Here is a 16,947-nt window from a genome sequence, read left to right on the forward strand (position 1 = left end):
AGACAATGGCAAAGAGCCAAAGAAGGTGGACAGCCTCTAGGAGCTGGAAAGGGCAATGAATCAGATTCTCCCCTACAGCTTCTAGAAAGAAGCACCTTTATTTGTTGACACCTTAACTTTAGCCCACTGAGACCTATGTTGGGCTTCTAACTTACAGAACTGTAAAATAATAAAAAATTCATGTTGTTTCACACCATACTACATTTGTGGTAATTTATAGCAGCCATAGAAATAAATATACTAACCAAGTACTGATGATTGCTTAAAGAGAAACTATATTTCTGCATGCTAAACTCTTAAGTCTGCTCCTTTTCCTTTTTCTTTTTAATACCACCTTAAGACAGTATTTGCCTTGGGGTGCCTAGGTGGCTCAGTCCTTAAGCACCTAACTTTGGCTCAGGTCAGAATTTTGTGGTTTGTGAGTCTGAGCCCTGCACTGGGCGCTGTGCTGACAGCTCAGAGTCTGGAGCCTGCTTCAGATTTTGTGTCTCCCTCTCTCTTTGCCCCTCCCCTGCTCATGCTCTGTCTCCCTCTCAAAATAATAAAAATAATAATAATAATAATAATTTAAAAATTTTTAATGATAGTATTTGCCTCTTGCTAGGAAGCAAATATCATTTAGTATTAATTTATTGCATTTTCCATAAACAGACACAAGTTCATTCCCAAGTTAACCAAATGAAGGAGAGACTAGGAGGGAGGTTCAGAGGATGTCCTTGACATACTTCATCAGAAAGCCCTTGGAGCAGCCACAGCAGAAGTAGACTTTTTGATGTGTGGCTGCAACTTTCTGTATGTCAGATAAAAACATTTCAAGGCTTAACTGTGGATAATACAAGTTTCTGCAAACTAGCTTCTGTCCATAATATTCACAGTGCTGTGATCAAGGACACTAATGCTCATAAAATTTTGTCCTTTCAAAACATACTTTTTCCACTCAACAGTAGCAAAGACAAAGGAAGTCGCACATATCCACACCTTCCAGCCTGCCTTGTAAAGTATGAACTTTCACCTGAATAATCATTTATAGAAATAAGCAGGCCTCAAAGGTCTGTCACCAATTTTCATACTACTGTGCTAGAGAACCATTCCTTGATTATTTTAAACCAGCCAAGAACAGGGAAGCAGAAACTAGATATTTAGCCCCAGCATTTTTTGCCAAATAATAAGTTTTTGGTTTATTAATATTTCTGAATTTCAACCCATCAAGACATTTTTCTCAAAACATAGAGAAAGTCCCTCAAATGACGAACTGTCTCAGTTTACCTGGGCCTGACTGGCTCCTGGGACCTGTGCCTTTTAGTGCTAACGGCAGGGAAGACCTGGGGAAGAAAAACCGCAAAAAGGGCTCACATGCATACTTCTGTGCGGCAGCCCAAGGCTCTGATCCAGAATGCTCCAGGTATCAGGGGAAACCATTTTCTGAATGTAGGGTCCAAGAACACCTAAATATGTCAAGTTTGGGCTGAGAAAGAGCCTGCCTTACTTGCTCTCTCCAACCATATGTTCACTCTTTGGGAGGAGCAGCTCGGTTGAAGGACATTAGGAATAATCAGAGGACACATATGACTCCATGAATAACATACTGCACCATTTACTAACGCAGTGACTCTAGGTTTTGGCATATGTTCCCTGGGAAATGCTCATGTTCACAGGATCATCCCCTTTGGTATATTGCAGGGTATTGATAAACAACCTGAGATTGGCGTTCGAAGGCCAGTTTGACAGCCACGTCCGTGCAACTGGACACAGTTATGAGAAGTACAACACATGGGAAACGGTATGATGCATACATGATTTAGACAGACATTGCTTTGGGAATTGAACTAAGAACGGACATTAATCCACAAATGGTTACATTGGTAGATAGAGGCTTGGACTCAACAAGTCAGCACTGAGAATCCAGGTCTCATCTCTCGCAGTGCCATTGGAACAACATTTGAAGGACGCACTATGTATCTCCTCAAGGTAATCATTTTTAACCATGACCGTGCCATGTCTGAGGGCTTTAAATCAATGGTTCTAACACATTAACATCTGTTACACAGACATGCTCATCCCAACATTGTTATAACTCTTTCCCTGTCTATATGCCCCAGGGAATCAAACAGACTCCCCAGCTTCTTTTATCATATGTGGATTTTTAAATCATTATTTTGATTTATTCAAAAGGAAAATGCAATAAAATAAGAGAAGTCCTATAAATTTAACCACATTCCTGTAAGCAATGTAAATGATCACCTACCTTGATGAAATTCTTCTCTCCCAGATGTTGTTTGCGATTCCATTTGCTAAAGAGGTTCATAAACTTCACGTCTATCAGGCAACATTACAAAGTGTAGCAACAATTTGTTTCTGTCGTCTTCTAATGCCATTTTTGTCATGTAATTCTAATGAAGAAAATAAAAAGACAAGGACTAAGTGGGAGAGAAGAAAAATTCTTACAAGATTAGCAACAATCATGATTACTTCTAATTACTCATCCAGTTGTCTTGGTCATGTCACCTAATAATAGCAGCTGAAAATAACCTCCACGTGAGTACAATTAAGCAGCGTAATCAGCATCTTCTGAAAAATATGAGCTTGTCAAGCTTAATAAAAATAATAAACAGCCATGTAAGCCTTCAGTTCAAACATTGTGAGTGTCTAGAGGCAAGAACATACTGTGCTAGTATTGTGTTTTAATTTAATCATGGGATCTATCTCTTGCTGCTGTCAAGTTTCACCTGTTGAATCCACAACCCAGACGGGTAGTGAATGTTAACCCCTGAATGTGACAAATCAGTGTCTCCTTTTTCCTTTGCTTGCAATAGGTTGGCAAAGCTGGACCAAATAAGCCTGCCATTTTCATGGACTGTGGTTTCCATGCCAGAGAGTGGATTTCCCCTGCATTTTGCCAATGGTTTGTGAGAGAGGTCAGTATATAGAATGGTTTTTGGCTGAGGGAAGTAGAAAGTATTTTTTATTTAATAAAAAACTTCAGTTTCTTATAACTTAGCTATAATAATAATAACAGAAAAATTCATAACTCTAAGTTGTCATTTTTAGGGAAACTTTATAAGGTAAGAGTTTAAGTTTTTTTAAGTTTTTTTATTTATTTTGAGGGAAAGTGCACAAAGGAGGGGCAGAGAGAGAAAGAGGGAGAGAGAAAGAATCCCAAGCAGGCTCCGCACTGTCAGCACAGAGCCCAATGCGGGGCTCCAAATCACAAAACAACTGTGAGGTCATGACCTGAGCCGAAGTTGGACACTTAACCAACTGAGCCACCCAGGCACCCCTGTAAGATTTTAAAATAGTTACAAAATTTTATTTATTTAAATTTGACTTATCAGAACTTTCTTACCCACCTTTGGTGGAGAGACTAACTGGTAGTATAATGGACAGGTCATTTAAAAGTAAATGATTGTGGATAAAGCACGAGCTTCATCATTATCTCTTAGGCAATAGAGAAAGTTTCGTATACTTCAGAAAAAAAGAAAACAATGAATAGTGGTTCCTACTCTAAATGATAGTGTTTTTCATTCCTAATTCTAATTGTCTAATTATCATTCTAATGATAAGATATATGAGAAAGCCCTTTAACTGAACTTTTTAAATATCCATGAGTCCATACTGATATAAATAAATTATTCAATAAATAAATAAGAGGGAAAGAAGGAACAACTCTTTCTTTAAGAAGAATTACAACTAATGGATATACAGAGAATGAATACAATAGAAAATTACCATTAGAATACCACAGTAATAATCATTTCGTGAAAATCTATGTACAGATGCAAAAATTAGTGAGTCAAAGTTTAAAGACAAATAGGATATTTGCAGTTTCAAGGCATCTCCCCAAAAATATGTATCCAATTACAAAGACAAAGTTTAGAGTAGAGAAACAGCAGAAACTATTTAACCAAATAGTGATCAAGGTCAACATCACTGGTAACATCACCATCACATACCACACATTGTCTTTATGGTACTTGTCCTAAAAATGCATAACCTTCCTCTAATCATAAAAAAAACTGACACAAACCCAAATTGAGGGGCCTTCTGCAAAGTAACCAGACCAGAACTCTTCAGCAGTGTCAAAGTCATAGAAGACAAAGACAGACTGAGGAACTCTCACAGAGAAGAGGAGACAAAGGAAACATGACAACCAGCACAATGTGGGACTGTGCACTGGATCATAGAACAGAAAAAGGACAATAGTGGAAAAACTGGTGAACTATAAAAAAAAATCTATGATTTAACTTATATTATTGTATCAATGTTAATTCGTTCACTTTGATCACTGTACCATGATTAAGTTAGATGATAACATTAGGAGAAGCTGAGTAAAGGGCATATGTGAACCCCTTGCATTTGCAACTCCTTCTCTAAGTCTAAAATTATTTCAAAATTAAAAGTATAAAATATTGAAGTACTTTTAAAATTAAGAATACTATTATATACAATACACCATCTTTTGTGTGAAACACTTCTGTATATATTTGTCATTGTCTTGGTTTCTAGACATGTTTTGAATCCAGTTGTCACCATTGAACTTCAATGGAGATCTCACCATCTGCCAAACTTTTGTCATTACTGTAGTTATCTAAGATTATACCAGTAAAAAGGACATGGTTCTATAGCTCTTCCAACTTAAAAATTACATATTTTATCATGTGTTTTTATAATGATATACATATATAGACTCATGAAAAAGTATAGTAAAACTATTAATAAATAGAAGCCTTAAATATTTTAAAATCTACTCAGCAAAGCCTAGGGCAGAGTTGAATTTAAGTTTAATATGATACTGGGGCTGGGATACTATGACTAAAAGAACATAATAAATGACTGAGGTCCTTCATTCACAGAGGAATGTCCACATTACTTAGCAGGGGTAGCTAGTCCCTTAACAGGGTTCCCTTCTCAATACAGAGGTATGAGAAGGAGACTTTCATCATTATACAGGCTTTGGTGAGAGCCACCCAAAATCTATCAGTGTGAGCTCACTTCAGAAAGGGAGGCTTCTTCATTCTTCCTCTTTATTGTACATTCTCTGCAGTGGGACTGCCTACAGGTTTCACAAAACTTAAATAAATTTCTAGATGATATTATTTTTTTTTTTACAAATAGTTTATTGTCAAGTTGGTTTCCATATAACACCCAGTGCTCATCCCCACAAGTGNCATCCTCGCCAGCATCTAGAGTCCTCTGATTTGCTTATTTTATCCACTCTGACTGGCGTGAGGTGGCATCTCAGTGTGGTTTTGATTTGTATTTCCCTGATGAGGAGGGATGCTGAGCATCATTTCATGTGTCTGTTAGCCATCTGGATGCCCTCTCTGGAGAAGTGTCTGTTCATATCTTCTGCCCATTTCTTCACTGGGTTGTTTGTTTTTCGGGTGTGGAGTTTGGTGAATTCCATATAGATTTTGGATATTAACCCTTTATCTGATATGTCATGTGGAGTTTGGTGAGTTCCTAGAAACATGCATAGCCACCCATAGACATTCCTTACTTACTAAAAATCGGTTTTACCCTCATATCCTACTCACTTTGGAAAAAATTTATTGCAGTTACTATTGAAAAGTGAATATGTTTAATAGTCTTTAGTTTTATTAAATCTTTGCTCATCTTTAAACTGAAAATTTAAATAAATAATTATGTGAGTCATATACGGGTATAATAGAATATCCTGGAAACAGAAGAATTAAAAACTATTTTAGTCAAAACTATGGATAATATTTTGCTGTCTTTTAAATATTACTAATATCTATGTCAATAGGTAGATATTAGTACCAAAGTTAACATTCATACAGTCTATGTAAATTTTAGCAGCATCATGCATTCCATTTTTCCACGAAATTCTCTTCTTATTCATACACAGGCTATTCGCACATATGGACGTGAGATCCACATGACAGAACTTCTCGACAAGTTAGACTTTTATGTCTTGCCTGTGCTCAATATTGACGGCTACATTTACACCTGGACCAAGGTATATGAACCAATACTGAGAAGGGCTGATTAAATTAAAACCAACCCACTTTCTATTATACTTGACCTAACCACACAATCCACTTTCAGAACCGAATGTGGAGAAAGACTCGCTCCACCCAGGCAGGAACCACCTGCATTGGCACAGACCCCAACAGAAATTTTGATGCTGGTTGGTGCAGTAAGTATCTGGCTGACCATTTTGCATGTATCTGTTGAAAAGTATGGGAGGAAAAATCACACAAGAAAACAAAACAATGTCTAAAATAAGAAAAAATGTAAAGTGTTACATTTTAGAATTCTAACTTTCTGAAAGCAGAAACAATAAACAGTTTACTTATTCACTCAAAAAAATGTAGTGTACTCTACTGTGTTCCCAGCTGTGTTAGATACTGGAAACACAAGGCTGAGCAATCCAGACAGAATTCTACTACTTTGAAATGTATAATTTAGAGGAGACAGTCATTAAAGAATTATTTAAATAAAAATGTGATATTATTACAATTTTGTGATTCCACTCTCAGAAAATGATTACAAGTAATAAGAAAATTTCTCATGGATATTAGTTTCTCCCTTATTAATTTTCTTACACTATATTGAGATCTCATTGTATTACTATACAAAGACACACTGATGATTTCACATGCAACTTTTTATCCCATTAGCTTAAAAACATACCACCCTAATCTCATGACTAAATATATGTGCATGCTTTATTATATATACATACATGATCATGAGGGCACCTGTAAAAACAGCTTTTAAGTTTATTTATTTTGAGAAAGAGAGAGCATGAGCATGGGGAGGGACAGAGAGAGAGGAGAGAGAGAATCCCAACCAGGCTCTGCACCATCAGCACTGAGCCCAACGTGGGACTTGATCTTACAAACCGGAACAATGAAATTATGACCTGGGCCAAAACCAAGAGTCGGGCACTCAACCAACTGAGCCACCCAGGAGCCCCCAAAACAGCTTAATTTTAACTCTCTAAGTTGAAAGCTTGAAACGTGCCTTGTAAGAACTTTAGTAGGTGACCATTCCATTAACGACATATGTTCTTCTAGAAGTCGGAGCCTCTCGAAAGCCCTGTGATGACACTTACTGTGGACCTGCTGCAGAGTCTGAAAAAGAGACCAAGGCCCTGGCTAATTTCATCCGCAGCAACCTCTCTTCTATCAAAGCATATCTGACAATCCACTCATACTCCCAAATGATGCTCTATCCTTACTCCTATGATTATAAACTCACAGAGAACAGTGCTGAGTTGGTAAGTAGCTGTGGTAGTAAATAAGGTATTTCACTGTTGAGATTTTTTAAATCCTATTCCTGAGAAAAAATTATAAAAACAATTTCTAAAAATTCCATTATTAATTTTTGGTAGTAGAAGCAAAAAAAATTGAATTGGCTGATAAATTGGCTAAAAAAGATATGATTTTGATGGGGCAAACAGTTCCCAACATGTTAAACTGGCTTAGTCACTAATTTTCAAAATGACAATAAGTACACTTACTCCTGCTTCACCACAATACTAACTCACGTGATGATTTCAGATGCATCTGGGGTCATCAACAAAGTTGCTTCATCTCACACACAATCAGAAAGTCAATTCTGTCAAGAACTGCCTTGAGCTGGATTTGACATAGACAGAGCATGGCAGATTTCATTAGGAACTTGGCACATTTGGTTGATATTGGGTTAATTGATAAGATCCTAATATTGCTTATATCACTGTTTGATTAGATGAGACACAGAAATAAAGCAATCAATGAACAAATGGTAAGAATGGGTCCTTACTATACATAGGAAATAATGCAAAAAAAAAAAAAATTAAGTATCTCTGACTCAAAAAAACTAGCAATCTTGTTGGAGAATCATGATATAACCACATGAAAAGTTAAATAATATAAGAATTTTATAGCATTCACATTAACAGATATCACATATCAATGCATAGTTTTTTTAAATCATCAGGTTTGAATCCTTCAAACAATATTTTCTAAATTATGAAACATCTGGCTGCCATAAGTTGGGACCAATGACCTTAAAAGAACAAGTGTAAGATTTAAAGCATTTGAGCTATGCCAAAAAAAAAAAAAAAGTGTTCCACTTAGACAATGACATAGATATTTGGCTCACCTAAATGCATAAATTTGAAGATCCAGGGACTTTAACAACTGGAAATTGTTGTTTTGTACTTTCAGTCTTTCAGAGACCAAATAAAACATGTAATAATATAAATATTTTGTGTAGAGCAAAATGGAAAAAAAACTCAGCCTCTTAGAAAATTGATAGCTAATAGTTGGCCTGGTCCTTTTCATTAAAAAAAATGCTATTTTTCAAAAAGCTTCCCATTTTCCCTATCCACAGCCAAAAAAACAAAGGAAAACATCACTAGTTGGAACCATTAACTATTTCAGTTTTCCAATTATGCTCCATCTGTGAAGTGTTCCCAGAGGGTGCACACAGCCCTGCTCTTCCAGAGATGGGTGTGGTCGGATCCTCATTCCAATCCCAGATTTCAGTCCCAGAGGACAGAAGGTGGGGCTATGTTGTTTGCTTTATTCATGGGAGTATGTTTAAAGTGTACCACATCAGAAAAGAAAAAGACAAAGCCATATTAAGTGTAACAATAATCAATATATCCAGTTTGCTTAATATATCCAGTTTTAAACCCAAATTCTAAAAGACTAATGCTAACCGAAAAATTTTAAAGTGTTCTTTGGAAATGAGCTGCCTTACAAAGCATCAATACCTTTTCTTATTTGGAGAATAAGTGAATTCTAATTAACAAAGAAGTGGAGTAAACAATTATATCTAGCAAAATATTCATAATCTATTCTCAACAAAAATACAAACCATAAAATTATCTTATGTTGGATGTTTAATTTTATATTCACAAAACCAATAAATTCAAGAAAAAGTACATGCTACTTCTTATCCTTTCTGAGCATGATAAGACAGGTGGCTAAACTGAAAATTTAATTGTACTTATATCACAGTAATTGATTTAAAAGGTACTTTAAATTTCCAGTAATTTTTTCTATGATTAAGCTTTTGCCTAGCATCTTAAAAGAAATACTTAAGCTCCACTAGTAAAATCTAAGGTGAATGTTAATTTGATTATTTGATTCATTGGGAATCTGAATTTAGTCCAGCACCCCAAAGTCACTTAAATCTTTGAAATAACTAGAGATCCTTTCCATCGTTTTCTTATTTTGCAAAATTCCAGTTCACTAACTTCTTAAGCACATTCTGCTAGAGCAACTCATAATGGTAGTGTTAATGAGTATATACATACAGTCAAAAGAGACTCTGAGTCTCTCATAAAGAAAAATATTGGCTTTTTCATGGTTTTTATTTGTAATGAGGCTATTAAGAACAAAAAGTACAAGTCCTGATCTGGGCACAATAAATGTTCCATCCAAATCTAGTGCTTTTATATTAATTCTCAGCTAGAAAAAAATGTGATTCCACTCTAGAAAACTAAAGGTAGGGAAAAATTAGTAAGATGAATTCTTGGCATACCACATTATAAATAACTCAGAATTTCTTTTTTTTTTATTTTTTTAATATTTTTTTAAATTTATTTCTGAGAGACAGAGACAGCATGAGCAGGGGAGGGTCAGAGAGAGAGACACACACAGAATCTGAGGCAGACTCCAACTCTGAGCTAGCTGTCAGCACAGAGCCTGACATGGGGTTTGAACCCATGAACCGTGAGATCATGACCTGAGCTGAAGTCGAAAGCTTAACCGACTAAGCCACCCAGGTGCCCCCAGAATTTCTTAAAGTAATACAAAGTGGACTTTGTCTTACACAGAATTGAGTGCAGAGATATAGATATGATTCTTATTTATCTTCACCCTTATAAAACTTACAAGATTATATTTGTAGCAAAACAAAAAATACTTTAAGGAGAATAAGACAGTAAACTGAAGGAAATTATCCTGTACCTATATTAGAATTCTCAGCCCAAATTTAGGACACATAGCAATCTTTGATATCTGAGTTGTGATAAAAAATGTATGTGGCTTCATTTCTGAAAGATCTGACATGTGATTGCCTGACAATTATTCATATCTCATGATCTGGGACATGTCAAGAGACAATCTTCAGAGAATGCAAAAGACCAATGAAGTAAAAGGACAGGAGCAGTAATAGCATGGATTACAAAGAAAGCTACCAAAAAATAGGTCTACAGCAGATCAGTAAAAAATATGAAGAATCATAAAAATATCTTACATGTATAATGCTTTCCCAGTTGCTAACAGTTTATACTACATTATTTAAAAAAAGAATACAGTTTACTGTGAGTTTCGAATGGCTTCATACACTATCCAGTTCCTCAGTGTTGACTTATTAAATATGAACTATCACTACCTTCAAAAGAAGTTTTAAGGCCCACAAAAAGAATATAATTACATTTCCAAAACTTTAAAAGATAATGGAATACTGACTCATGTGACCTCTTTATTGTCAAAGTAAATAAAAACTAGGAGGCTTAATTGAAAAGCCTCTCAAACCTTTCCATATCTTTACATTTATTGAGCAGGAAAGGAGCTCCAAATCTCTGGTCCACCTTCCCCCCAAAGGGCCTATGTGGCACTATTAATAATAATAATAATATTATTATATAATGAATTGTTATTGTTATTGTCATTGTTATTATTACACCATTTCTAAGCCCAAAAGCAGGAACCCAGAATAAATGGTCAACTAAGTATCTTGTCCTGTTTCCCAGACTAGCCAAATTGGAAGCTGATATGCACTACACAAAGGTGCTGATCCAAGCCATACCTCTCGCACTACATTTCTACATTAGAAGCATGGAATTTTACAGCTGGAAATCTTGAAATTTCTCTGGTTCTGCTTTCTCATTTTCCAGCTGAAATAATCAAGTTTTTGCTAAGCCAGCATCAATAGCAGAGGCGGCCTTGGGCCTAGGGCTATTGGATCCTAAAGGACTTCTTAGATTGTCCCAATTTCCAAAGATACCCACACATATTTGTGTGGCCATGTTCTACGTTGGTAGCCCATGTAGCCATTTTGCAGAACAGTCATCAAATAGTCCTTCATCTCATAAATACATTATTACCTCTGTCCCTGGACACTACTAAGGATTTACACTGGTCAGCTGAGATGCCTACCTCCTCAGGGCCCAGTCTTTATGATTCTGGCCCATACTTTCAGGGGCATATACCCTCTAACCAGGAGAAAGTTGACAGTCTTTCTGAAAAATTATTAAACTTGACCAAAAGATAAGAATCCATTCCTAAAGCCTAACACCTTCCAGTCCAGTGCCACCTCACTACCTCTTAATTAAAGTTTTAGTTAATGAGCTGCCAAGATAGAAATCCACTGCTCCACCCAAGCATGTGAGCACAAAGCAAGACTATGATTAGAGATAAACATAAAAATCAGAGGGAAGAAATGTTGTGATTAGAAGGTAGATAATTGCAGGCCCATGTGCATACCCAATCACAGCTGTCCCCATGTCCCTGCTTAATAACAAGGATAACAAGGACATAGTCCCACTGTCAGGCAGGCTACCAGCAGCTAAGGCAGACCAGGACCTGAGGCATGAAATTTTCACTCCAGGTATTTTCTCATAATTTTTAAATTTTATTTATTATATTAAAAAATAGATGACAACTACAGGATTTATTTAATTAGAGAAACTGGTTGCTGATTTATCACTATACACTTTAAGTGACATCTTGGTCTGTTAAAATTCTCCTACAGAGGGGCCTGGTCAGTACATGGCTCATCAGGTAATTACCAGAAATTTCACTGAGTACCTATTAAGTGGTCGGCGTAAACCATGGTTTCTGCTATTAGGAACGTCAGATCTTATTGAAATGTTAAAACTCAGGTATCAGAAACCATACAAGAGAAGTACAGAATTTGGAGTTTCAAACTAAGCACAGTAGTAGTAATTCAGGGCAGAAAAATGGTAATATGTGATAAAGCTATTCAATGAAAGTATAGAAAGGAGAAAATATATTCTGGGCCTTGAAGGATGGGCAGGGTTTGGGTGACAGAGGACAGAAAAGAGCATTTTAGGCAGAGAGAAGAGCCAACAAATGTGCAAGAAGGTGACTGAACAGTGGGGAGGGAAGGAGAAGGCTCAGCCGGTTTCAAGTGTTCTTGTGAAGGAACAGTGGGAGTGAGGTAAGGAGATTACGGAGGGACTTAAATGTCATAGTGAGTCCTGTGTCATGGCAGGCCCTGGAGCCAGTAACCTGGTAGACATGACTGCCAGGTCAAATTTAGGACACCCAGTTAAATTTGAATTTCAGAGAAATAACTTTTAGTGTACGTATCTTCCAAATATTGCAGACTCATAGTGAAAAAGTATTCCCTCTTTATCTGAAATTTAAATTTAACTGGGCATTCTGTATTCTTTGCTAAATCTGGCAACCCCGCTAGGAAAGTGATATTTTAGCAGCCCTGACCTAGCAGCAGTGTTTAAGAGACACTTGTACTATCATCCGCAAAGAAGACAGGCATTCAGAGAACCTTCAAAATGGTTGTCCTTCTTTTTAATTTTGTCTCTAAAATACACCCGTGTTTACCATAATTATGTCTTTTCTCTGACTTCCCTTTAAACTAGTTTTGCCCCCTCCCTGAGCCCCTAGGAGACATTTGGCAACGTTGGAGGGACATTTTTGGTTGCCATAACTGTAGGAGTGCTCTAGGCACCTCGTGGGTAGAGGCCAGAGGATGCTGATAAACATTCTACGATGCACAGGACAGCCCCCACAACAAAGAATTATCCCACCCACATGTCAAGAGTGCTGAGGTTGAGAAACCCTGCTTTAAAACTAAGATAAGAACAGAGTCACATTCTTGGCTAATGGCCCCTGGCTTTCACCCTCCTCACAAATAGTTTACAGCATTCTGCAAATCTAAAGAGCAAAAGATTCAGTACATGCTCATTATTCAGCATTTATTTTTTAATATTTATTTGGAAGACATACCACCTACACACACACATACACACATGCACACACATACACACAGGCACATACACACACAAATTCTCTAGACTTTGCAATTTCAGCTGACTCACGTTTCACGTTTTCCTTGAATTTTAAAGAGCTGAAAAATATGTACGTAGATCAGCCAAAGGAAAAAAACTGCTTTACATCAGTGAAAGCCTTCCCACTCTCCCCACAAGCTCTGCCAAGGCGGGCAGGCCCTGCTCTCCCGAGCCAAGCCTTTCCCCTAACTCCCTGCCTTTCTCTAATCTCAGGCTTTGCAACCAGAGCCCGCACTTGTTTACCCTTCTCTTTTTCTCAGAAACATATTTTGTTTGTTCAAGTCCCAAAGGCCTTCTCCATGCCTGCCTGTGGGCCTTGCAGCCTTCTCCTCTTGCATCAAAATTATAAAAGTTAAATTCCTCATTGGTCCCTTGGTGTAAGTTACCCATTATCACAGAACAGAAGGAAGGAAACGGCAGTTAAAGATCGTTTTGATGCTTCCATTATCACATGTATTCACCCAGAGGAATAATTAAACTCGGAACTTCAAGTGAGAAACAAAGTTCTGAAGAAAATTTCCTTCGAATTGGCTTATACCCCATAGTCAGTGTGGAACTTTTGTTTTCTTGTACTGTAATAATGGACCAGTGGAAGATTAGAAGAGGCAGCCCTCCACCTCCCATGACTCTGGCTTGCGATGAAGACCATGAGCACAGCCATGAGACAGGGGCCTCCTGATCACATGTTATCTGGGAACGCAGGTCAGTGGAAAAGAACACCCTCGCCTTATTCATCTTACCAGCCCCCTGGAGCTCAGAGCCTGAGAAACATTACACTAGTTGGTCTTTTGTCTCTTGGGCTTTGAGTTAGATGTGACATTTTAGACTCTCTCTGTCTTTTGCTCTATGACCAAGGCCTCTTTTTAAGAAAACAGGTGACAAAAGAGAACATGCATAAGACATGGTAGGAAACTCATATCTAAGGATTAATAAAGGCTGGCCATGTTTGGCCTTGACTGAAAGCAAAGTTTTCTCTGAGGCTGATTTATATTTAGCTTCCTTCTGTTCTTTACAATTGGTAAAACCAGCTCCAGCAACACTTCTTTTGAAGTATTCGAAGGCCACAAGGAGAAGTGAAAAAGAGCACAGGATTTAAAGCAAGAAGAACCTAGCTCAAGTCAGCCACTTATGGGGCTGCATGCCCTTGGGAAAGTTCTTTTATCCTCTCTGAGTTTCAGTTCTTTTATCTGTAAAATGGGGATAAAAATATCTAGCTCTTATCAAGAGCTCTTTGTAAAGTCTAAGGTTTTATGTAAATGTTAGTTCTTATTTTGAACCCATTGAGCAAGGATGTTAAGATGTCCCTCAAATGACAGGTTGTATAGAAAGTGTCTTTAATTGGAGTTTCAAGATGCGGATCATGCCTTCTGATGTGCTATTGCTTCTGCGGGTCTTTCGTCAGCTGTCTGAGTCCCTTTTTACAGAAATGTGTAAGGGAAAGGAGTTACCACTCTAACATTTTAGCAAATGCGGGAATGATCTCTCTTTTACCATTCCTGGCTGGGGTCAGTCACCCAGCTTGGTTGGAACATTCCCACTGAGCATGCTGCCCCACGTGGCATTCCATTTTGGTAGAAAATTCTACGCCGATGAAATGTGGACAGATAGTGTTGGGAAGATAAATGAGTAACATTTGTGAAAGTATTTGAACTCTTCAAGAGAAAAGACCCACACTGATTCCAGGGATTTTTGTAAGATCATTGGAATTTAAAATACGATATTTTGGTCAATTAACGTCTGTTCTGATTTTTTTGCCTCTTAGTTTCGGAGAGGCCAAGAGAGAGGGCCCACGGACCTCATTTTTTTTAATTACTAGAAATAAGTAAGATGCACAGCAGAAGTCATCATGTAATTGTGGCAATGCATTAACTATCACTACATGGTACCACCACCCTTCCCACAAACATCCTCAGTCTCCACTCACATGTCACAGCCTTTACAGAGCTCAGCATCCTATACACCCACCCAAATCAGGTCCATCCGTAATGCTCCAAAGTGCGAGGATAAGACTCAATCAACCAACCATGTGCTAGATGCTGTACAATCTGCTGCAGATACAAAATAAACAGCCAAGAATCCCTTCCTAGAGGGGGTTTGCCTGGGGGTGGGGGGCAAATAGATGCAAAAAAAAAAAACCTCCATTACAGAATAGAGTGACAGGAATGCTGATAGTGGGGTGAGGTTTCACAAAGGAGTGGGGAGATCGATGCTCCCTAAGAGGGTTATAGGGGCAACTTCACAAAGAAGGTGACCCTAAAACTGAATCTGGAAGGACAACAGTAATTCTTCACATAAACAGTGATGAGAAGAGGATTTCAACAAGGGAGGAGGATATCCAATGGGATGGGGGTAAGAAGAGGCAGGCACAGGCCCACTGGGAAGTAGCTCAGGGAAACCTGGCTCAGAAGAAACAGGAATGCACACCAAGGGATGCAGACTGAGAGAGAAGGGAGGGACCAACTCGCACCCTTTATGCCAAGAAAGGAGTCTGGACTTCAACAGAAGGTGAGAAAGCCACTGAAGGAAGTGGTGATGAGGTGACACTCAGAAGATGAGTGATGAGTAGATATCAAGAGGTCAGAGCAACCGAGGACAAGGAGAGCAAAGGTAGACACAAACTAAATGCTCCTGCAATGTGCACCAGTGACAGGAACAAATTAGCATCCCTTTTGAACTAACATCAATCTTAGATATTGCGGTCAGCAACAAAGGTAGAACAACTGCTTCCAGAAGATGCTTACGAAGTCTTAGAAAGCACTTGGTTATTATCACTTTAAGGAAAGGCAAACTAACATTTTTGTGTGGCCCTAATGGTAGTTATGACTAAAATGGTAAGTTGATAAGTCAAAAAAGATAATAGATCACAAGCAGGCCCCTTCAGTTTTGTCAGATAACTCAAACATTATGTTACACCAATAACCTTATTAAGAGACTTGAAGGTCAACAGGCATGCAGGAGTTTTACAGATAATGACAGTGACTTTCTTGTCTTAAATCTCCTCCAGTCTTTGTAACTGTTCATGTTTGGAACTAATCCCAAAGAATCATACTTCTTTATTTCTCCAGCTTTATTGAGATATAATTGACATATAACATTGTATCAGTTTAAGGGGTATAGTGTGTTGAAATTATATACCTATATACTGGGAAATGTGCACCACATTAGCTAACACATCGTTAACTTCACATAACTACCATTTTGTTGTTGTTGCTTTTTTGTTGTTATGGTGAGAACATTGAAGCTCTACTCTACTCTCATGGCGACCTTCAAGTACAATACAGTACTGTTAATCATAGTCATAATGCTGTACCTTAGATCCTCAGAACTTATTAGAATTGTATCTCTAACTAAAAGCAGTAATTCAAGGCTTAAAGGTGGGGGGTAAACCCAGAACAGATGAAAAGCCTAAGAAAGGTAACTAGGGAAAGAATAAGAGTTCTTTAGGATCAGAGGTTCTGACTTAGAAATAATTACAGATATCCTCCAATGGATGCAAGTTAAAGAAATTATAGAATAGTAGAAAATATACCATTTACTTACCAAAAAAAATTAGTACCTCACCATGTTTCACATCTCTAAAAGATGGTTTCAAACCTATTCTGAGCATTATGCAATTGTTAATAGATTATTCTCATTTCCTGTACTAAAGGATAGAGAGAAGACTGGCTCTAGTGTGTTGGTCAGAATAAGATTAAACAACAGAACTATACATTTAGATCACAACAGTGAAAGATTCCATGCAGTAAGAGGAAGCACATATTAGTTTACCAGATTGGGGAAAAAGGGAAGTGAAACCCTACAATTTTCAAGTTACTGTCCCAAAACTCTGAAGGTAACAAATTAGTTCCAAGAAATTGATTACACCATTTCAGTGGACCAGACAAGAAATGATTTCTGTTTTATAATTCTTTTTAAGTTTTCTAATTTGC

General features: G+C 37.5%; 1 protein-coding gene across 1 annotated transcript in view; it reads left to right on the plus strand.

Moving 5' to 3' along the window:
* CPB1 (carboxypeptidase B1) overlaps nucleotides 1-16,947 on the plus strand; it is a 35,858-nt gene that overhangs the window by 14,893 nt on the left and 4,018 nt on the right. The window contains exons 4-9 of the mRNA XM_077765856.1: nucleotides 1,681-1,780; nucleotides 1,867-1,968; nucleotides 2,814-2,915; nucleotides 5,867-5,977; nucleotides 6,067-6,157; nucleotides 7,041-7,243. Of these exons, the coding sequence (XP_077621982.1) occupies nucleotides 1,681-1,780; nucleotides 1,867-1,968; nucleotides 2,814-2,915; nucleotides 5,867-5,977; nucleotides 6,067-6,157; nucleotides 7,041-7,243 (709 nt within the window). The remainder of the gene's footprint in view (nucleotides 1-1,680; nucleotides 1,781-1,866; nucleotides 1,969-2,813; nucleotides 2,916-5,866; nucleotides 5,978-6,066; nucleotides 6,158-7,040; nucleotides 7,244-16,947) is intronic.

Source organism: Crocuta crocuta, unplaced genomic scaffold, assembly GCF_008692635.1.
Source record: "Crocuta crocuta isolate KB4526 unplaced genomic scaffold, BGI_CrCroc_1.0 scaffold54, whole genome shotgun sequence".
Classification (NCBI taxonomy): domain Eukaryota; kingdom Metazoa; phylum Chordata; class Mammalia; order Carnivora; family Hyaenidae; genus Crocuta; species Crocuta crocuta.